The sequence below is a fragment of the Alternaria viburni genome, assembly GCF_023758015.1.
Source record: "Alternaria viburni strain BMP 2772 chromosome Unknown scaffold_5, whole genome shotgun sequence".
Taxonomy (NCBI): Eukaryota; Fungi; Ascomycota; class Dothideomycetes; order Pleosporales; family Pleosporaceae; genus Alternaria; species Alternaria viburni.
Window position 1 is genome coordinate 1,210,641 of NW_026055774.1, and position 22,307 is coordinate 1,232,947.

The following is a 22,307-nucleotide window of genomic DNA, read 5'->3' on the forward strand; positions in this document are numbered from 1 at the left end:
GTGGGTTCTTCTCGGTGCATTCTTAGGGTGCATGATACATGCCTCCTCTGCGTCAGTGCTGCCCAAGCACCAAAGTTCACGATAGAACTTCACCCTGCGCCATAGCAACTAACGTGATACTCAAATAGTCTTTATAGTATCTGCCAATCTTTCTCAGTTTCCATAGGACTCATAGCTGCGTCGGTCCAATCATCCTCAGATCCAATCTCGTCTTCGGTGTCGGATTTGAGAATTGGTGAAGATCCGGACGTCTCTTTGGGCTCTCCGTCATTCCTTCTCTCATCCTCTGTTGTGCCGAGTCCATCGGACAAATCTTCCTGAGCTTCTTCTTGCTCATCCGCGCTATCCTCCCCATTGTCATCGCCCATAATTTGATTGCTGAATGGCCGCGTGGTTTTTGTTTGTGGCGATGTAGTCATGGCCTCAAAGAATGCTCTAGCATTGCTGTACTCTCTTGTCTCACCACTCCACAAAATACACCCGACCATGATCTTTACATCATCTCTGTGTAGAAGGATGCTGAACTCGCTTGCCGCACCCCAGAGGCTCATCTCATCATCCCATATGTTGAGACACAGCGCCTTGAATCCGGTCAAGTGCTCCAGAATGTAATTGGCCAGCTCGGCAAATGCTCTTTGGGTAGCCTGTGCTGAACAGTCTTCTTCGTAGGGCTGCACGAGAAGAGATAGACTTGTAACGTGTTGGCGAGCAGATGGACCGATGCTTTCTAACCATTTTTGAGTCGCAAATGCTTGGTACCGTCCGCGCGGACACGGGCCAGTTAGTAAAAGGAAGTTGCGGCGTTCGTATACTGTCGGCTCGGCATCTTCATGGACTTGGTTGCGGCGCTCCTTTTCTTCTTTTGCTGCCGGTCGCAACATATTGACTGGACCGTGGGCGGATTGGAGCACCCATAGCTCTTCTTTTCTCGTTTTGAAGCGGACTTCGGGGCCGACGCATTTGCTTCGAGTGTAGATGTGGCCCGGCTCTCTGCTGTCTTGCGAGGGAAGATCGGATCTTGGACATCGACAAATGTCGATTTGTGTTTGTCCGGCAAAGGTGGTGTTGCTGGGGTTCTCGAAATGAGGCCACTCCAGAGTATAGTTGATGGTCGTTATGTTGTCTGTCGTTGAGAGGTGTGGCATCGGTTGATTCGGACTTCGATACATAGCACCGGCGCCGGTGTGGACTATTGGGGGAATCTGCTTGCGAGAGTGAGGTCCGATGGCTTTGACCAAACTGAGAACTCCTTTGCTGTAATACACCGTGCTGCCCAGACCGCACTGCGGAAGGCGCGTGATGCTCTCTGTTCTGGCTCACTTGGTTTACTTTTTCGTCAAGTCGCCCAAACACGATGCTGATAATAGGTCATCATGCATACCGCTACTCTCACTACGCCTGAGATGCCAACCACACTTTGTACGAGCCCTATGAGATACCGGATGAGGAAATGCTGTACGCCTAGTTAAGCTAAGAATAGTAAGCTATGCTGGCACAGCTGAGTACTAGACGAGGCGAAAATGCGTCAGCGCACGATTGCGCGTGGCGAGAAACAGGATGGAAGTTGTGAAGTCTTGATGTTGTCGGTGAAGTAACCGTGAGTGTAGCGGAGGGTAGGTAGGTGAGACGGGCAGATGGGAGCTATTTGTGGGGTCCGGTGAGCAACGCGCACCAGTGTGAGGTGTCGGTATGCTAGGAATAGGATTCCTGCGCGCGTGTCACGCCCATGTCTTTGCAGAAGCGAGACGGGGTCAGCGCGAGTCGATCACGCAGTCGTGCAGTGTCGATGATAGGGCAGCCACGTCATTGGCCCAAGCGTGTTGGATTACATGGATAAGCGTCACGATCACAGAGCTTCGCGACATGCACGCCTCTGTTGACGCGCCATGCCATAGTAAACACCAACCCGCTGTCTAGATGACCCTCGCCCGCTGTCTTGATGGCCGAGACTGGGAATGCTGAGCCCCAGACGCCGATCTCTGAGGGACCCAGCTCGCCCACCACACCCACGCAGGAGAGCAGCAATGCGTCGGCCAAGTCGATTACTGGGGAGCCGATTGAGCAGCAGGACTTCGCCAACCCGACCCTCAGCATAATACGGAACTTCTCGCGCAGCACGTCTGCAAGCTCGGTGGCGACCAAAGAAGAAACCCCTCCGCCGCTGCCACCCCGACCCGCCCTCGGTCTACTCTCACGACCCTCGACGTCGCACTCTACGGCCGCTGGGAGACCCCAACTCCTCTCCAAAGCCACCACACAGCTGTCTGTAGCGCGGACACAGGCGTTCGCGACCGACGCGAAAGATGAGTCGCCCACGTCCTCGGGACCCAAGACACGCGACGTCTTAGGCGCAAGCCTAGGCGCTCACAACCTCAGCGATGCCGACGACGGCGCGAGTATACGCAGCTATGCGCCGACAATAGAGGCGGCAGGCTATCAGGAGAGCCTCCTGGGCGAAGTCATGGGCCAGGCAGAGAAGTCGGAGCAAGAGAAGTCACTGCTCAGGACGCTGGGCCACAGGTTCGTCGATGCCGAAGCGCAAAGCATGTTTCCGCCAGACCCATACTTTGAAGAGGCTTTTCGTCGCGAGTTCGATGAGGTCGACGAGATGGCCATGGATGGGTCGAATGAAGGTCAGAAACACGGCATGTACCTAGAGGTAGCCCTCGCTGATGTAGTCAATAGAAGCCGTTATGCACCAGTGGCGCGCAAAACTGAAGCATTTCCTCATCCTCTCGAGTGCCGGCAAGCCCATCTACAGCCGACATGGCGACGACCAGCTCATCACGAACTACATTGGTGTCGTGCAGACCATCATATCCTTTTACCAGTCCACCAACGATATATTGAGAGGATTCACAGCAGGAGACGTACGTTTTGTCGTCATGTCCAAGGGCCCGCTGAATCTGGTAGCCATCACGCGCTTACCAGAGAGCGACTCGCAGCTCCGGTCACAGCTCGAGGCACTCTACATGCAGATCCTATCCACTCTCACGCTTCCTAGTATGGAGCGCATGTTTGCTGCGCGTGCGAACTACGATCTTCGCAGACCGCTGCAAGGAACAGAGACACTACTATCAGCGCTTGCAGATGGCTTCACGAGAGGCTCACCATCGACACTGCTCTCCGCTCTCGAGTGCCTCAAGCTCCGCAAGTCCCATCGCACCACCATCAACACCACACTCTTGAAGACCCGCTCCGAGAACCTCCTCTACGGTCTGCTCGTCGCATCCGGGAAGCTCGTGTCCGTCGTCCGGCCCAAGAAGCATAGTCTGCACCCTGGTGACCTGCACCTGATCTTCAACATGCTCTTCGAAGCCGGTAGCGTCAAGGCTGGGGGTGGAGAAAACTGGATCCCACTATGCTTGCCAGGGTTCAACAACACGGGCTACTTGTACATGTACGTAAGCTTCCTGAATCTCGAACATCCAACGGAGCAGATGCAAGAGCGGCCTCGCACGAGCGATGGAGCCGACGACGAAGTCGCGGTCCTCCTGATCAGTGCGGAGAAGGAAAGCTTCTTCGAGCTTAGACGTATGAGGGATGATTTAGTCGAGGTAAGCTCACAGTTTCTTTACATTCCACTGCAAAGTCTCCTTAATACACGGGGGACCGGGATGATACGTGAGGACGCGTGGAATGCTAGTCAAATGGCCTCTGTTTCCCGCCCCAGGACGTTGTCCCGTGCCTTAAGATTGATGCGTCGAACGATGTGGGCTCGAACGGGCTCGGAGGCGAAATTGACTCATTCTCGGTGTTCTCCCATGGGTTCTCATGGGTTTATTGCCGGTAAGCGCGAATTGTATACCCGTACGAGGCCCACGGGGCAACTTTGCGATTCGGCTTCGGACGTCAGCATCTCCGATGGTCCTAGCCCATCCTCCCGGTCGGATTCCGCATTCCCTTCCCTTTGCCCCGGTCACCGCGTCCTTTCGGTCCTTCGATGGTCCCGTTCGTTTGGTTCCAACATGGCCAGGGTTATTTAACAAAATCGCAATGCTTTCGGTAGATGTTTCGTGGGCTAACGGGTGTTTCCGCAGAGCTTGCAACGCAATGGATCCATTGAGGCTATACGCACAGCTGTGCAGCAAGGCCGTCCCACTTGTACAGACATTGTGCCCGGCAGTCCGCTGAGGCACTTTCTGTATAAGTCGAGGGGTAATGTGCAGTTCACTATGCCGAGCTACACACCTTACTTCGAGGGTGATCTGGAGAAGAGACGGTCCGTATCCCCACCCTTGGCACGTGATTTCGCAATCAACTGCCCCACATGCATACCAAGAACACTTGCTGACACTATCGTCTCCCCTAGATTGATCGACCTGTACAATAAACTTCACAGTAATTTGCACAACAAGCCGTCGACGCTTAAGGTGCATCATGAAACCAACACGACGTGTATAGCGTTAGCGTGGAGTACACCGCTGTTTGAGCTTTATGCTGTTGCGCCGGCAAATACGTCGAGAGCAGCGCTCGCACAGAGTGCGAACAAGGTCATTCAGTGGGTGCGGCGAGAAGAGGAGAGGGTGTTCATCATTGGAGGTGCTGTATTCTAGAATATTAACCACGCAAGGTGTTACAATCGGTAGAGCTTATATACCCATCAAAGCAAGGCAAGGGGAAAATAAAAGTATACCACAAACATCGTTATTGAAACTATCATCAGAGACGCTATGCATTGCATCTCCAACTAAGCCTTTGGTAGATAACCAGCTCCCCTCATCTGCTCAAACACGTCTCTCAAGCTTGCCCAAGTATCTCTGTAGCCAGTCCAGCCAAATTCCCTTGCCTTACTCATGCTAATCACCAGATCGAAGTTGCGTCCCAGTGCGAACCCGGTGAAAGCCCACGTCGCCTTGTCAAAAGTACTCTTGTCCAAACCTTCGCGCTCAGCAAGACGTTCCCATGCAGCCTTGACATCCTGACGCTGCGACCACTTAACCAAATCCACATGCTGCTCCACGACATTCTTCTCCAGCGCCGGCGTGCCTTGAATGCCAATCTCATCTGCATGGACGCTAATGGGAGGCTGAGGCGCCATGTCCATAGCACTCGACATGTCCTCTTTGCCCACGACTTTCTTGATGAGGCTGGATCCCACACCACCGCTTGTATACGCATCTTTGAACTGATCGGGCTTAACTCTCCCACCAAAGTACTCAACGACCTTGGGCCAGAGGTTCTGCCAACTCTCTACATCGCCGTTGACGACGTTGAAAGCCTGGTTCGCGGCCCGTGGCTCCAGAGCAGCCCAGGCACAGAACTCAGCGTGCAGCTTGGAAGAGGTGAAAGAGTCGAATTTGGTGTAGAAGGCGGGTGAGCCGGGGAATGTGAGACCTTCGTTTCCAGAGAGCTCTTTGGATACGAGGGTGTAGAGAGCGATGGCGGAGGAGAGGTTCATGAAGTTTCCCATGGCGAAGCCGATGACATCGTTTGGGTAGGTGGCTACCCACTCTTTTTTGTGCTTGGTGCAGAAATTGTGCAGGATGTTTTGCTGGTTGTAGTAGAAGTTTGGGGGCCATTTCGACGTGTCGGTTAGCCAGGGTAGGTCTTCGGTCATGGGCTGTTTGGGCATGCCTAGGTGCACACCGTATTGCTTGCAACCGCATACTAGGATGATTCTCTTGACATCTGAGACTGCGCCGGTTTTCTCGAGGGCGGAGAGGAAGTTGGAGAGCATGCGGCCGTTGACTTCCCAGGCGTCTTCTTCTTTGTCTTGGGCTAGGTAGGCGGCGAAGAAGATGTATTCGCCGCGCACGTTCTTGAGATCGTTGGCCATCTCATCGGGAGAAGATTGTAAGTTGATGTGGTTGTGAATGACATTGTCGGCATAGTCTTCCTTCTTGCTGCGCGAGAGGGCATGGATTGTAGGCCATTGTTGGCGGTGTTGGCTGAGTTCGGAGACAATCTCACGGCCAAGGATGCCTAGGCCAGGTGAGGATAGGACCGAATGGAGTGACTTTGTTACGTACCAGTTGCTCCGGTGACTATTGCAGAATGCATGTTGTAGTGTGTGAGTTGTGTGAATCGATTGCTGTGTAAGTTGACGTTGGATTAAGTGACTGTATAAGAAGCAAATAGTTGTGATTCATGCATGACGTAACAATGCATTCATGAAGAGGTATGTCACAAACAGACCTCATGGGTCAACATCCGCTTGGCAAGATAGTACATCTGAGGTGGCGATGCGCTCACGGCTATCGCATCCGGCGAATTGTGTCGATGCGGTAATGCATCGGTCACAGATGTCTGCCACGATTGCAGCACCCAGTCCAGGAGCGGTATCTTCGTGTATGGGTTGCACACTTGAGTCGAGTGAGAATGTGTGGCATTGTAGAGAGAGTGCTACGAACAATCCTGGCTTCCATAGCTTCCGAAGAACATATGGTAGTAGCAGGCATAGAGCAGATGGATCCAACATTGGCACCGAATCGAGAGTTGAAACTCGCATGTTCGTGCCTCAGCCACCATATGAAAGGGACCTGTGTTTCGTCCTATCTTCTGAGAAAGCTTGTAGTCTCCTTCACCGAGCTAGGACAAAGTGAATCCAGAATGATCTGGTGGGACGTGTGGTGAAGAACATGCTCGGCATGGGAGGATGCTTGGCGAAGCCGCACTTCCAACGGATTCATGTCTTGTCGTTTTGCCCTCTAGCCCCAGAAGACGCATCTTCGTTCGCGTGACTCGTGTGTAGTGCCTGTCGTACGCTCTTCGACCACTGTACTTCCGTCTCATGCCGAATCAAATGCCAGGTTTCGCGTGTCGTGTCGCGGGGTGTCCGATGTATTCGTAATGCGTTTCGTATAGAGTGAGAGGAGAAGAGCGGTCTCGAATTGAAGGCGCTTTCATTTAGGAGGGCGCTTTTGCCATGTAAGTTCGCGGAACTGGTTCTTCACTTCATCTTTGAAGTGGTCGATGGAAGATGGGCCGGTTCCTGGAGAAGTCAGTACTTATTATCTAGCCGGTGTTGATCAAGACATACTGCCTCCGCCATTCTTCTGTTCAAAGTCGGGCAGCCTGTTGATCTTGCGATAGGCCTTCTGGATGGCTCGGTTGAATGCCGGGGAGCGGATGAGCTTCGAAGGGTCAGTAGCTGTAGCGACATGGGAATATGGAGGATTTTCGACGTGCCTTTGCGACGGCCCAAGCCTTGCCCAGCTGTCAGCTTGATGTCTCTGTTTGGGCGGGGGACGGCACAAACCTCGAAGAGGGCGAACCAGGGAGCACCCATGGTTTGTTCAATCAAGCATTCACAAGCGCGGGTAGCTGCTACGGCAAGATAGCAGATGCGTGCAGGCGTTGCGTTGGGGGAGGGGTGGTGGCAACGTGTGGGAGTGATGGATTATGGAGAAGCCTCGGAATGGCGAGCGGAAGCAACTAGACACAACCGGGACTGCCCAGGTGGCCCTGCCTGCACCTGTGACGCGACCGCGCCTGACGTTTGATGTGGACCCTCGCTTCATTGATTGTTTCTTCTGGTGACGTACAAATGTTTGGATCCTGAACATGTTAAGTCTCCCATCTTCTTTTCCGTGACTGCATCATCTTCTTACCATCGCTGGGATAACGTCGGCCGCCTTGTCAGCCTGCTCGACAACGCCTTGACCTGCCCGCGCACCCCCGCCAGCTGCTCCACTAGACGCTCGCGTACAGCCCCTCATCTAGAACACGCCTCGCTGGAACCTGGTTCTTGGGCGCTGCACGCCGTTGGCTGGATAATCTTACAGTCGCCTTCCTCGCGCGACAACAGCCTCGGACTTGCCTTCAACATCAGCTTGTCAACGTCCCTCGGTCAGCCACTGCACAAGTGCGCATCGCCGCCCGGCGTATTGCTATACGCTGCTCCATCGCTAGATATCAATCTGGCAAGGCCCCGGACCCCCACGAGTCGCACACGTGTCAGTGGAGGCATATCATCTGCGGCACTCCACTATCAAGCCCGTTATTCCTTTCTTGGACGCGCCACGCCTGCACCTAACCGCCTCCCGTCACCATCCCCTCGTCAAACTTTCTTGCTCCTCCACTGCCAGGACCCGAATCGCTCCCGGAATCCCATAACACCTCCTTCAAGCTGCATAAACTCCGCGCCCTCCGGCGCAAGGCGAAGCTCAAGGGCGTCCTCATCAGGACCGACCCAGCCATGGCTCAAGCCGGCGATGCCATCTCGCCTACCTCGTCCAAGCGCTCCCGTAGCAAGGACAGCACGCGATCAATCACCACCTCGTCCCTCAACACCCCGGCCGCCAACACTCCCTCTGTGAGCACGAATAGTCTCGTCATCTCTACTGCGCCCGTCCCAAGCGAAGCAAACGGCGAAGATGCAATTCCCTATCCCGCTTTCCTGAAGCAGAACAAGGACATAAATACCAAATGGAATCGCTTGGAGATGGCGCAAATGGAGCGCCTAAGGGATACGGCCCAGGGGACTGGACCCGACGAACCCGGCAAGTGGGCAAGGTGCTTTGGGGAAGACTACGCCATCCGCAACCGATACATCAACGTCGACCCATACCAGTCCAACAGAGTGCATCTTGACGTACCAGAGGGCCATTTCGATTACATCAATGCCTCGCCAATATTGCTCGAGACCACCAAGTCTGGGACGGCGCTCAAGTACATTGCGACCCAAGGCCCCAAATCTGACAGCTGGTCGCATATCTGGCGCATGATATGGAAGGAGAATCAGTCGCCCGCAGTCATAGTCATGCTGACCCAGACCCACGAAGCGAACCGAGAGAAATGCTACCCTTACTACCCGCAATCGCCCTCGAGTCCGGACATGCGCATCAACGAGCACGACGAATTCGAAGACGGCTTCGTACACAACCTTCACCTCGCGTCGTATACAATAGATGAGGAGGCGAGGACGCAAGTGAGGGAAATCGATATGACAACGGATGACGGCAGCGAGTCGAGGAAGATCTGGCATCTGCTCTTCGCTGGCTGGCCAGACTTCTCGGTACCAGAGGGCGACGATCGCGCTGGCATGCTGAAGCTGGTGGACATATCGCGATCCAAGAACACAGACAACTCGGCCAACCCGCGCATCGTTCACTGCAGCGCGGGCATCGGTCGCAGCGGCACCTTCATTGCGCTCGACTGGCTTATGCAGGAGCTTGACGAGGGTGCCTTGGATGATGTACCGGAGGACGAGGATCCTGTACTGAGAGTTGTCGAGATGCTCCGAGACCAGCGAGCTGGCATGGTTCAGTCAAAGATACAGTTCCAGTTCATATACGATGTGATGCGCGAGCGATGGCGCGAACGATGGATCTCTGAACATCCCGACGAAGCAAACCAGCTCGGCCTCGCAATCGCAGCGCCCACGTCCGATAGCGAACAACCCGCCCTCAAGCGCCAAAAGTCGTTACACAATAGCGAAGCCGCCAACGAAAGCCTTACGCTGCTGCCATCACGACCGGCGAGTTCGCGAGGTGCGTCCAGCTCGCCAGCGCCAGATGCAGAGGCACGCGCACAGCTGGAAGCCGAGCTTCAGGATGCGGACATGGAGTATGAGAAGGGCAAGACATAGTCGTTTCTGCACTTACTGAAGCCTTCACGCCGACCACGCAGGAAGGCGACACCATGGACTCCGCTTCGTCCACCCGTGCAGTCTTATCATACATTCGCGGACACTATCCCACCTCCTACAGATCCTGGTGCTCCACCTGCAATGGTGATTACCGGCGGTGTGCTCGAGAATGTGGGTGCAGATGGGGAGGTTGAGCAGCAAGACGGCGCTGTTGACGTCGAAGCGCAAACTGCTCCGCCTCCACCACCACCGCCCTCTCCTCGTCGCAATTCTTCCGACGACACGTTGCCGGGTTCGCGTCCTCCGTTGGGGGAAGTTTGTGGCCGTTATCACGTTGTTTTGATCATGATGGGTATTACTTCGGCCTTGGTTGTTGGCTTTATGTTTGTGTACTGGGATGCCGTAGATAGAGTTTAATTTTGTGTCCTGTTTTTAGTTCAGAAAGCATAGCGTTGCGAATACCCCTCGGATTGGGTCGGTTTGGTTTTCGGTCACGGCGGCGGTAAGCAAAGCACAGCGAAAGCACAGCGAAAGCAGCATCGTCTGCGATCGTGCATGCGCTTTATTGGTAATTTAGATCTATCCTTCTTCGCTGTTCATCTCGATCCCGTCTTGCGTCTTTTAGTGGTATCATGCTAATCTTTCTGCTGTTGCTAGTTGTTATCGCGAAACACACTACGGCCGTACCTTTAGGGCTTATTTGCGCTCAGTCCGTGGACGTTGCTCCGCTTCCCGTGACAGTTCTAGACTCTTATATAAGCTTTCGCAACGGGTTTACTAAACACGACAGGTTTGCCCCCAGAACTCAGTCCGTGTACCAAGACCACCAAGATGCCCCGGATTTTCGCGGTCTTTACCGGGTTTTCTCTAGCGAAGACGGCGTCATGGCTCCGCGTTTTGACTGGGTAGTTGCTCCAGCTGCACGATGCACAGATAGATGAGGCTGTGGGAAGGGAAGGGAAATCTGCCTGTCCAGATGATGTCTTGGCTCCTGGGCCTTCCGGTCGAAAGAACTTGTGTTTGTCTGCCTTGTACATTGACTTCCACGCTGTGACCAAACCCTCGCGAATACCCTCGCGAGTACCCTCACGTCGCCTAACCTCAAGGACCACCGCGTCGTTCAAGCTGACCAAGGTAGCTACAGCTGCCTAGCCACCCAACTCACTCAACTCATGTACTTACCTGCATACTACTAAGCAGCCACAATAGTCCTGTTTCGCAACTCTAGTCCCGTTCGTCATCAATTCGACACGGCTGCTTTGACTTGAAACAAAATGTCGCACCTTGGGACGTATCATCAAGCCATACCACCGGAGACTTTTTTTGCGAAAGTGAGGGGGCCTGGACCCGAGACTTGTTCATCGGTCTTCGCTTATCGTGAGTCTAGGTTGGACGATTGGTTTGTTGTTCTAAGGGTGGGAGGTACATTATCGGTGTAAGCTTACTTGAGCATGCCTTGGCCAGTTCTTTTTCCTTTTCTTGGGTAGAGGTGGGGATCAGGAAAGAGGAACTTGATATGATTGTTTGGAAAGCTACGTGCTTAGAGGCTTTGTTCTGATATAGCATTGCGATGGTGGTCATTGTCGCTAATCGGATTGCGGTGTTGTATCTTTCGAGCAAGTGACAAACTTGTGGAAACGGTCAAATTGAAAAAGCGCTCGACGTATGACGGAATCATCTTCCTGCTCTTCGTTCTTTGGCTATTGATCGGGCGATGCAATGAGAATCTGATCAGTGCCTACTGCATAGTTGCCCTCGCATTATGGCCCCGAAGCGAAATCCATCGCCGTTGCTCAACGTCTGCAATGCCCCGATCGGCGTGAATGACGCGATGACGCGATGACGCGACGGATATGCGCCATTCACGTTGCCTATCTGCCTTGCATCTTACTTCAGCAACGAAACAAACTTTTGGCTCCGTTTTGTTGGACCCAAGGTTGTTGAGGTGAACTGGAGGTATACTAGTTGGGCGGAACTTTCGTCCGAGATCATGCAATTTTCCTCGGCACAGTCGAACGTACTGTTCTGCTCCCTTGACTGGTGGGGGAAAAGGTCTCCGTAGCGGTGAGCTCATTTGTTCATCTGTGACGTTTTGTTGAAAATGCGATGCGACGCATAAACAGTTGTAATTACCTCGCCGGTGCACGTCGCCGACTGACGAGTACTGTTGATGCGAAGATCCCGAGGTTCGTTACAGATCAACAGGAGATGGTAATATTGCGCATTACTCGAGTGCGGTGATGGTAACCGCAAATGATGATCGACCCCTGCGAAAAGGTGATGTCTGGGCATGTGGTGCGCCAGAAAAGCTACAGATCCATCATTGGAATGGTTTGCCGTACTGTCTGTAAATCTTGACGAGATGACGTGCCGAATTATCAGGTACAAGGCCGATGCGTATCGGACTGTGCCACTGATCGACATCTTAACGAGTCGCCCGTTCTCCATCTATCCCTGTAATTGCGCGGTATCAAGGAATTCGACTCCACGGACGCAAGCTTCAAGACTCAGCCGCAACCGCACGCCGATGTTCCACGATACCCGTTTTACCATACTACTGACCGTTGATTCGCTGTGGCCAAGGTGTCCGATTCAGAGTTTAGAGCAATGCGGGGCACCTCTTGCTTGGCTTCGCAACGCTGAGAAGGACGAACATGGGTACGAATGGGGTAATGTAGCCTTGCTGTCATTGCCCAAAAACACCAAGTGCGGCTGTAACCGAGCCCGTTTTCGGTCTGTCTTGAGAACACGGTGACGTCGTCGAAAATCCTGCTTGTGCAGAAATTCCACTTGCCGCCTGGTGTAACGAATGCATACGAGGCGATGTGATACACTCGAAAGCTGTATATCGCTGGGGAATTCTCTAAGCGAGGTTGTTCAGCCGTTCTTGTTCGCCTCTTTCGCGCATATCTTGTGTTGGGACTGGGGTACCACATGGGTGCCGATCAGCCGACTGTGTAGCCGTCGTATGGCGGTCGTATAGAGATTGTTTGCAAGGCAATCTCTTGGCTGTCCAAGGCAATAAATTGCAAGTAGCTTGTCGCTCTACAGCCTGCTGTATGCTGGCGACAATGATTGTACCGGTCTGCTGCGACCAGAGGGGGTGATTGAGGAGTTACAATATCCCGCGGTCATATTGTTACCAGCATAAGATAGTCGAGTCACATCCCTCTCTCATGTGAGGACGCACGTGTCCCAGATGAAGTATCTTGACCCCACATGCCATTCCCAATCAATAGCTCTTTCTGACCAGGCAGGCTGGAGGACCTACAGGTTTTGGCGATCGCGTGAGCATAATCGCATCAGCACACCATCCACCATTACTCCCGACCTGTCCAGCACAGTAATGGTTTCGAAACAAGACAAAGTTGATTGAGTGATCGCAGCTTTGATGCGAAACCGCGGGCATCCAAAGGTATTTCGAAGGAAACATTGCGGACGTAAGGACATCAGTTGTCCCGTCCCGGACGTCGATCGCGGACGGTCATCGTGGTCAGTGATATCAATGCGTCTGAAGGGCCGATTGCTCCTGTACGAAAAGCCGAAAGCAAGTTATTTCGAACAACGTTCGTACGATCGCAAATTCTGGTATCGAAAGAAATCTCCATCTTTGGACCCGCTGGTCTCTCAGATCGTGACTACTTCGTGACTACTTTGTGGCCTACCACGGCAAGTCTACCGACAGCCTCTGCGAGAACAGCTTACGTGATAGTCAATCTGATAAGGGAGAAATGGCGGTACTCTAGACCAAAAGGTTGCACAAGAACGTCATAATTGATGCTCAAAACTTATCGCCGGTGGCTGACACGCAGACGCGCACTCATGAAACAAGTCTCGACCCTCGCTGTCATGGTCCAAGTGGGGATGCATTTTGCTCTCGGCGAAACCAGTGTGCTGGCGCTTGGAGCTGGGGTTCCCCATCCAGCAGTGGATATGCTGTTAACGGGTCGATCATTGATCACCAGGTCCTTCGCGTTGCGGATATTGCCGAGACGTGATAGCTGCAGCAATTCGCAATGCTGTCTCATGGGTGATGCATGCTATAATGTCGGTATGTTGATGCCGTCCAGTGCGTTGAGATGCGCCGTGCCATGAGAAGTGTCTGAGCACCGTCTGAACATGATTAGTATCTCAAAGCCTGACCAGCAGGCGAAGGTTTAGTCAATAGTGCTTCAGCTTGGTATTTGGTGGTGTACGGCTTTCGCGTCAACCTTCCTCCTCAGGCTCTTCAGAGATCCACAAAGCACTGTTCCTTAGTGAGCATCCGTTGTTCGAGACCTCAACAACGTGGCTGTCTGCGATGTGACGTGGGTGGGCAGACCGTAGTAGTACACAAGCGTCGAAGCTTTCAGCCTTGAATTTTCCAGCGGGACCAAGTGGGAACGGAACGACCTTGGTGATTCGCCTCACTGCTATTCCCGTCTATGAGGCTCAACTCGGCTGCGACGTGCGGCTTGCCCGCACAGGAAGACCGGCCGATTTTTCGTCAGCCACATTTCATCGCGAAAATCGGCTTATCGATGACTGGGAAGCTGCAGCGAGCTAGCCATGTGAATGAAGTTGTGTTTTCAGGTTCATTGACATCATTTCGCGTTGGATGATAGCGAGCGCGAAGACGAGGGACCTGGGACCCTAGCCGCGAAGAGCTTTCAGGGCCAGGCTCGGTCGCGCGGTGTTCACAACGACCGTTTGACTCGGCTTCGGATGTTCCAAGCCGGAAGCCACTGCATTGCCGAGCATGATGGGTGCCGCGTATTTTCGTCCCTACCACAGTAGCGGAGAATGGACACCGCCAGATAAACCTTGGCGCCAGAAGACTCCTCATTGCGAGGTACACGTTGCTTCGAGGCTTGGAAGTCTGAGATGCCCAGGATGCGCGGCATGTGGCTCGATGCGCAAGTATTCTACACTTAGATCTCGAATCGAAATGAGGCCCCTATATGGCGCCGGGACCAGGTAGGGTTCCCGTGATCATTAGTCCTCGTTGTTTAGGAAGCGATTTGTGGTGATCATGAGGCGGAGTTCAGGCTGACCTACCGACACCTGGGCGGAAGTCTTGGTCTCCCGACCCAGTATCGCCCGACCAGTAATCTGTCTCCGTGAATTAGTGAGGGTTGCCACGAGTTTACAATTTGCAGTGGTCGCTCGGTAAAACGGATCGTTGTGCGCCCATCAGAGTACTGTTCCTTCGTGGGACCGTTGGCCACTCGGCACCCGGCTCATGTGCGATCCGTCAAAACAAGCGAGGCCTGAGGTCGCGCGTTGTGGCTGGCGCATGTGGCTAGTGACTCGACATGTGCGCTCCACCCATCCAAGACGCATCTGCCTCTTGGCTCCTTTTGGCACGATCGTGTGATCGACTTGGGGTTGAAACGTGCAATGAATAAACTCAACACGGCTCGCATTATCTGGGTTCTGCATAGATCAGCGGCGCGTTCGAAGAACTGCGATTGACAATGCCTTGCTGGCTGGCAGTGCAGGTGCTATTGTCGGGCTTGGCTTTGAGTAAGGCCGCTTATAGGACGCAGGCTGGGTCGACGAGGTCTTGATGCTATACCCCTGTCGTGACCAATATGAATAGGGCCATCTCATCAAGTTATGTAAGCCAGAGCCTGTCGATCTTGCCAATCATCGTCGACGGAGTGCGGATGGTCTCACTGGAATTCATGCGTGGCCCATGTAAGCGCACGCAGACTCCTGACGGTGTGAAGATAACGGACCATCATTTCGCAGGTAGCGATAATGGGGAGATGTGCATCGCGATTCCCACAACAACCATGAAACTTTACCAAGATGGGGTTGGGCAGGACAGGTGCTCTTCGCCCAACGCGACAAGGAAGACCGCTGTATTTGACCTCAGAAAGAAGGCCGTACAGCTGCTGAACTTTGGACCTGATTACTTTCATTCCTGTAATGATACAGCTCTGGCACACGCTCGTTCCTGAGTGACGCTTTCTGTAACTTGTAGAAAGCTAGGAAGCTTCCATTAGAGCAAAGGCCTAATGACAGCGGGGTTGATCGACAAGAACCCTGAGGTGTTCGAGAACCGCCGAATTTACAAACAAGATCATGGGCTTACATGATCGCTCTTGCCAACTCCGCACTGGTCAGTTCGTAAGCCATTCAGCAGGGCGAGATAACTCGCCGAAGCCGCTCACTATTGAGATGGACAGTAGACGTGCCGTTACCGCTAACGAGCTATGGGCTCCGGGAGGACAGCGTGGGTGCTGAGGCGTATATACACGTTCAAGCGTCAGCGGGTTCCCTGAATTCAAGGGGCGAACCTCGTGAGAACCGTTGAACGCAATTATAGCTCATATTTCTTGCCCATAGTTCCACGCATGCAGGTGTGATGAAGGCGCTTAAACGTTTGCGGGCGTTGACATTCGCAGCACGTGAATTGTATGAGCGCCCCAGGACCACGTCCGCCAAGACATGGCAGGCCTTGTCAGCGTAGGCGTCGTATAGGCGTGTCGAACTTGTGATGAATACGGCGTTCGCAACAATGTACGAAAATGACCTCAGCCCCCCAACCTGACGACGCTTTGTGTGGGTCTTCCAACATCAAATCTCCCAAACCAAGGTAGTTGTATGCCTTGCCAATGGCACATGCAGTGCAGCGGTGCTTGAGTGCAAAGGGCTACCAAAGTCGCAGATGAGTATAGATGAGTATGGATGAGTGAACAACCGGGGCCGATGTACGCGGTGGCTGAGGCATGGGTGATCGTGCCTACCCAAGACTCAGGAACGAAGTGGCTAACCAGGATCAACAAAAGAAATTCTGCATTGGGCATTCTCATGTTCGTGACTGGAACAAGACGCGGTCAGCAACTCTAAACGATGCAAACCGCTGAGAGTAGCTGCGCTTACATTGACAAGCGACGGTATCCATTAACAGCATGCAGCTCCTGAAGAAGGAATGCGTGCCCAGCTGTGCTTTGCCCGTCCACCGATTAATCAACTGCTGCTGGTCAGGCATTGACGGTACTTTGCGTGAGTTCGTACGCGAAACCCGCACCATCGTACAGCTTATCTCGCGCTCCAGTCCTCTTTCAGCTCGGACGGGTCACTTGCGACGTTCCGCGAGCGATTTTCTAACGTCCGAAAGAGCGAATTTTCAGCAAGCACGAGGAGGATCGCTCAGTCAGCCCGTCGTGCTTTTCTTCGGCCGAGGCCTGAGTCTGTACAGGATACTTCGTCGACGAGCGGTCGAAATAACACAATTAGTGATAAAGCATAATGATGACCGGTGGACTGATTGCAGACCGCGCACATGGTGAGCCACATGGTCGACCTTGATGACGACTTCTGGAAAGCATCCAATGACTGGGAGTCGCAACTCGGGCAGCGTGTTTGTCCGCATGTTTTTGGTCGTGGATGTCGTGTTGCCGGTAGCCGAGGACAGCGAACAGCGATCTGGAGAGATTTTCGAGCGTACTTTACGCCCGCGTATTCGCCGAATTCACGTCACCTGTTCTGCTGCCACCACAGGTGCGGATTTTCTTCCATAGCAAGTTTCGTGGGCCACGGTCACGGTCCGCTGGTTGGCCGACTCCGCGCCCTCGCTTTCTCGTGTCGTCCGCCAACTGAGCCCAGTCCTTGTAAGGTTGGCGCCCTGCAACAGGCCAAGAATCCCTGCACATCGACTAATGTAATCCAACGTACGTGCGCCGATTGATGATGTGTAAGGAGACAGGGGTGCTTAGCTGCCCAGCGCCGGCGTATTTCATAATTACAGTTCCATTACAGGGCTTTTGCACCCAGGGCACAAGGTTAACGCCGAACGTCCGCCTTGACTGTTCGCTGACGTGAAAAGATATAATGCTTTGCTACCCACAGAGGGCTACGACCTTATTTAGGCCTTAATTTCCACTTCCACCTCTCGATAAAAGTACCCTTAGATACTCCACTCGGTCGACCAGATATCTCATCGACCACTACCACATTGACTTGAAGTCCAACTCAGCCACACCATTCTCACCAACACACCTTTGCTCCACTTTGTACCATACCAATCGACATGTCACCTCATAGGTCAGACTCGATGGAAGCCCAAGACAACATTAGGAAGCGAGTATGCAAGGCATGCGACCGATGCCGATTGAAGAAGTCAAAGGTATGTACGACCTCTTTTGTGCCTGTATGCCTTTCTAACAAGTGCAAGTGCGACGGATCAAGCCCTTGCACTCGATGCAAAGCCGACAACGCCATCTGCGTATTTGGCGAGAGGAAGAAGTCGCAAGACAAAGTGTACCCGAAAGGGTATGTTACCATGCACCCTCGCAATAAGTTTCGATCTGACTGTTGTAGATATGTTGAGATGCTCGAACAGCAACAAACCCAATTGGTAGCCGGTCTTAGGGAACTGTACAGTCGCCTGCAACGAGGCGAGAGTTGGCCAGGACAGCCGTTGCAAGAATCCTCAGGCGGCCATCCGTTGACACACGACATCCTGGAACGTCTCGATCTTTTGCAATCACCTGGAGACGACAAGAGTCACTATGAGGGTTTCGAAGAAGATTGCAGCCGCATGCAACAAAAACTAGTTGAAGGAGGCGCCCCATACACCCGACGACGGGCATCCGTTAGCTCAGACTCTGAACATGGCCACGTTTCGCCAAACTCATCGTATAACGGTACACCGACGACCAAATCCTTCGCTTTTGACAGTCCATTTGCGCGCCACAACGCGCCGCCAACACCGCCTATGAACAGCCCATTCCCTCGACAGTCCCAGGTAGTGTCGCCGCCAATCAAGCAAGAAACACAAATGGCACCAGCACCATACATGAACACCAGCGCTATGGATCCTTCCACTCTATCACGGGCGCCATGGATGAACGACTCCATTATGATGGACGATCCCGTAGACTTCAGCAAGCCCATGTATGGATTTGACAACTTCAGCGCATACGACCAGAACATGATGGTAGATCCCCTATCAATGAGCCAAAGCGATCCGATGATGCCAGACTGGAACATCCACAGCGACCTGGATTTCAGCAGTTTCATACAAAATCCAGTCGGCGCATAATTGGTCCGGACTTAACTCCGCTTCTCTCCGTCTCTTCGTTTAGCGTTCAAGCGTTCTGGGATACTTTCCAATCCTATACGGCGTTCGTTTCGGTCATGGCAATCGGCGTTAATCGGCCGGCATTTGGTGGTTTTCTGGCGACTTTTCCTTATCTTCTGTGTCGAAAGTTCGACGGTTCACGATGACGTGAAATATTGCGCAAAGCATAGTTGCGACAACGCTCCGCGGATCGGCAAATTCGAATAGGGCCTCAGGTCGGTAGTACCGACTGTCAAGGCGATCGAAATGGTGGCGTTACTGTAAATCTCAACTGTACTATAGTCGAAGATGTTGTTCTCAATGCTCTCGGAATCCAGTGTGCGCGCCCTGCCCCTCGATTACTAATTGCAGCCTTCGCCCCACGCCCCCATCACATTCATTCGCACTGCCACAGCTCCATGGGCACAGGCGAACCATGACCGCATACGGCATGCCGTCCGACGGGTCGTTGGTACTCGCGAGCGAACACTTCAGCCGTACTTCACGTGGTGACGACGGCAGAAAGGATGTCCAAGAGTGCTCCACATCCTCATTAGGCTAATCAATCACCGCATACGTACTCTATGTAAGGTCAATCGCGCGCACTCATCTCTCGCAGTCAAAAGCTCAAACATCCAAGCAGCCATCGAGGAAAATCGGTCACCTGTTCCAAAACAAACAAAACACTGAACGCAAGCTACCACTCGCTGAGGTGAGTGCCCTCCTGTAGCTGCCCCGCTCTCACGCATTACCCCTCATCACACCACATCAGACCTCACCAGAGTGCAGCAATAGTGGCACCCGTTATAGCGTTTGAACAACACAACTAATGAGATCGACGCAGGTCAGACGTACCAAATATTGCATCTGCGAGCCTATCACAAAACTAGAGCAGTCACGTTGACGATCGCATTATGTCTTCGACCAAGGCTTTCACCTTTCTGCCACTGGGCGCTATCATCCAAAAGTTCGTTGTAAACGGAAAAAACATCGTCCAGGGTTTCCCAACTGCGGAGCTGTACAAGCAGCACAATGCCCCATTCTTTGGTGAGACTATTGGCCGTATCGCCAACCGCGTGTCCAAAGCGAAGATCAACGACCTGAATGGAAAGTCGTACCAACTGGCGGTCAACAACGGCCCCAACTCTCTCCACGGCGGCGACCTTGGCTGGGGAAAGCGAGAATTCGAAGGACCAACTACAGTTGACCGTAATGGAAAAGAGGCTACATTATTCAAATACGTCAGCAAGGATGGCGAGGAAGGCTACCCCGGTACTGTAGAGGTGCGCGTGTGGTATATCCAAGCGAAGGAGGAAGTCGATGGCGCTCAACAGGAGGTCCTATACATCGAATACGAGGCTGAACTGATCGGTGATGAAGTCGAAGAGACCGCAATCAACATGACCAACCACAGGTTAGTTGTCTATCATCCTTTTCATTGACGTCTTACTGAGAGTGCATATAGCTACTTCAACTTGTCTGGAGGACCTACCATCACCGGAACTGAAGTCAACCTCATCACAAACAAGTACCAAGTCGTGGATGACGGAGGTATTCCCACTGGACCCATCGAGGAATACCCCGGTGTCAGCGCCAAGAAGACCTTCACCCTGGGCGAGAAAGAGCCCGATATTGACGACTGCTTTGTGGCCAACACAGACCCCAGCAGCATTCCCATCGACACTCGCTCTTCGCCCCTGCAGAAGCTTGCGTCTTTCTACCACCCAGAGACCAAGATCCACCTCGAAATACACTCGACGGAACCGGCCTTCCAGTTCTACACTGGTAAATACATCGACGTACCTGCCGTTGGTGACCTTCCCGCCAGAGGCGCCCGCGCTGGCTTCTGCGTCGAACCCAGCCGCTACGTCAACGCCGTCAACGTTCCAGAATACAAGTCTATGATGGTTCTCAAGAAGGGTGAGAAGTACGGCACTAAGATCGTATACCGTGGTTGGCACGCGTAGATCTTCATTGCATTATCTCGATGGAATCCGTCTCCAACATTGGATAAGAACTAGCACCAAGTTGAAGATGTTGACTCAGCAGTCGACTCCTACAAATTAAATACATCAACGTCTCTCACGAAGTCCACATTATGCATGCACGCTGAAGTCATTTGACACTCGCTCCTCCAGTCCGTCACTGCGCCTATTTGTAAAGTCACCAAAGTCTCAACGTCAACCCACGCATCATCTGTACGTCTGCGTCAATTCTAACTTAGCAATCAGTCTTCAACACTCCACTGTTTTCATCAATCACCTCTAGTAACCATGACTCGGACGGGAACGTCCGAAGATCGAGTTGTCCAGACCTCCAGCCACTGGCCCACAGCACGACGTCACACAACGTTGCTTGCGCGGCCGCCTAACATCTAGCTCCAGGTCCGGTGAGAGATAAAGGCTCTTCTGCCGCTTATCCGTGTTCCTTTACCCCAGCGAGAAAGGTTATCCAAACCTCATATTCTCGAAGCATACTAGGGCTATACGTACGCCACAAAGTGTGGAGCAGATGGTGCAATGGAACACGCCCAAGTAACATGGCACTTGGTGCTCTCCCGTATCGCTAGAACGTATTGAAGCAAAGCATGGGAAGCAAACTTTATCGGATAATGCACTGTGAGGTAACACCTCGATGCGAATTCAACTCTTCAAAGCACAACGGCGGTCACTGAACATACCACGATCGCAAATACCACCGCGTCTCCACATCAGAATTCGGGACGACGGTTATCTGAAGTATGCGACTTTTGACGTCAAACTGCAGTCACCGATCCCGTTGAATATTCTGGAGCGTTCTCCGCATCCCACCAGGTCCCCACCGTTCCCGCATCGTCTCTCAACCACGTTGTCAGCATGTGTTCATCTGTACGCGCATGCGGTGCGCGCTTACACACCCGGATGAGGACCACAGCATTCGCGGGGTACAGTATTGGGGGATAGTCGTTAGAGTACTGCAAAATCGATCTGATCGCCTTTTCACACCGTATGTAGGCAACGGCGGAAGCGTTGCTGGTGATCATCAATCAATTCCATGGTCAAAGAGAGCCTCTTGACAGAATCTGGGCCAGTATGTGCGATGAGCCACCAATCAGAAATGTGGAGAAGGGCTTGGCCGAACCGCTCAAAGTGGTGTAGCCGTGCAGCCTCCCTTTCCCCGCCGCGCGAGCCTTTTTCGGTACCGCGAATCTGGTAATCACCACCCCAGTCGTACGATGACATGAGGTTGCGCGAACATATCCAGTCGATCTCTCATCTCACTTCCACATGTCTCGAAACATCCCTCGGCAATTACGAGCTGTCCTCTTACGATACTGCGGTGGTCGGCACATTTCTGATACGGCGACTGGATGCGATGCATGCAGCTGACTTTTGGACTCCAATGCCGACTAGACCCGCGTAGGTATCGGACTCGGAATAAGACATACGCGTCGATACCAGCCATTGTCATCATCCCGCCGACGATAGCAGATAGCAGACAGCGGCACCTAATGTCGGGCTCGACAGACTTTCTCTGCTCGATCACGGCAAAGGTGCGAAGTTTTTCTTTTCTCCCTTTTCGATACACGCCCAACATGTGCTAAAACATCTAAGCTCCGGTGACTAGCCCAGTACAACGTAGAAGAAGCAAAGCCATGCGGCTAGCTTAGATATACCGAAAGCATATTCCGCCCTCTCTGGGGCTTGCCGATCTCAATGCCGGGCACGAGGAACCGCTCTTGGT

At 53.0% G+C, this 22,307-nt stretch overlaps 7 protein-coding genes across 7 annotated transcripts; 4 read left to right on the forward strand and 3 right to left on the reverse strand.

The window, feature by feature from the left end:
• Positions 1-131: 131 nt before the first annotated feature.
• On the reverse strand, positions 132-1,145 carry J4E79_003295 (uncharacterized protein; the record flags this gene model as incomplete). Its single annotated transcript, XM_049352190.1, has 1 exon — positions 132-1,145. The coding sequence occupies one exon, from the start codon at positions 1,143-1,145 to the stop codon at positions 132-134; it is 1,014 nt and encodes a 337-aa protein (XP_049213661.1).
• A 794-nt stretch (positions 1,146-1,939) lies between these two features.
• MON1 (Vacuolar fusion protein mon1) lies at positions 1,940-4,556 on the forward strand (the record flags this gene model as incomplete). Its single annotated transcript, XM_049352191.1, has 4 exons — positions 1,940-2,633; positions 2,686-3,557; positions 4,041-4,222; positions 4,313-4,556. 4 exons carry the CDS (start codon positions 1,940-1,942, stop codon positions 4,554-4,556), a joined length of 1,992 nt encoding a protein of 663 aa, XP_049213662.1.
• Positions 4,557-4,690: 134 nt separating this feature from the next.
• J4E79_003297 (uncharacterized protein) lies at positions 4,691-6,003 on the reverse strand (the record flags this gene model as incomplete). Its single annotated transcript, XM_049352192.1, has 2 exons — positions 4,691-5,925; positions 5,973-6,003. The coding sequence occupies 2 exons, from the start codon at positions 6,001-6,003 to the stop codon at positions 4,691-4,693; spliced, it is 1,266 nt and encodes a 421-aa protein (XP_049213663.1).
• An 842-nt stretch (positions 6,004-6,845) lies between these two features.
• J4E79_003298 (uncharacterized protein) lies at positions 6,846-7,231 on the reverse strand (the record flags this gene model as incomplete). Its single annotated transcript, XM_049352193.1, has 3 exons — positions 6,846-6,934; positions 6,983-7,076; positions 7,202-7,231. The coding sequence occupies 3 exons, from the start codon at positions 7,229-7,231 to the stop codon at positions 6,846-6,848; spliced, it is 213 nt and encodes a 70-aa protein (XP_049213664.1).
• Positions 7,232-8,140: 909 nt separating this feature from the next.
• J4E79_003299 (uncharacterized protein) lies at positions 8,141-9,532 on the forward strand (the record flags this gene model as incomplete). The annotated part of the gene is made up of 1 exon (XM_049352194.1): positions 8,141-9,532. One exon carries the CDS (start codon positions 8,141-8,143, stop codon positions 9,530-9,532), a length of 1,392 nt encoding a protein of 463 aa, XP_049213665.1.
• Positions 9,533-17,552: 8,020 nt separating this feature from the next.
• On the forward strand, positions 17,553-18,566 carry J4E79_003300 (uncharacterized protein; the record flags this gene model as incomplete). Its single annotated transcript, XM_049352195.1, has 3 exons — positions 17,553-17,648; positions 17,697-17,794; positions 17,843-18,566. The coding sequence occupies 3 exons, from the start codon at positions 17,553-17,555 to the stop codon at positions 18,564-18,566; spliced, it is 918 nt and encodes a 305-aa protein (XP_049213666.1).
• A 932-nt stretch (positions 18,567-19,498) lies between these two features.
• On the forward strand, positions 19,499-20,551 carry J4E79_003301 (uncharacterized protein; the record flags this gene model as incomplete). Its single annotated transcript, XM_049352196.1, has 2 exons — positions 19,499-19,998; positions 20,050-20,551. 2 exons carry the CDS (start codon positions 19,499-19,501, stop codon positions 20,549-20,551), a joined length of 1,002 nt encoding a protein of 333 aa, XP_049213667.1.
• Positions 20,552-22,307: the final 1,756 nt, after the last annotated feature.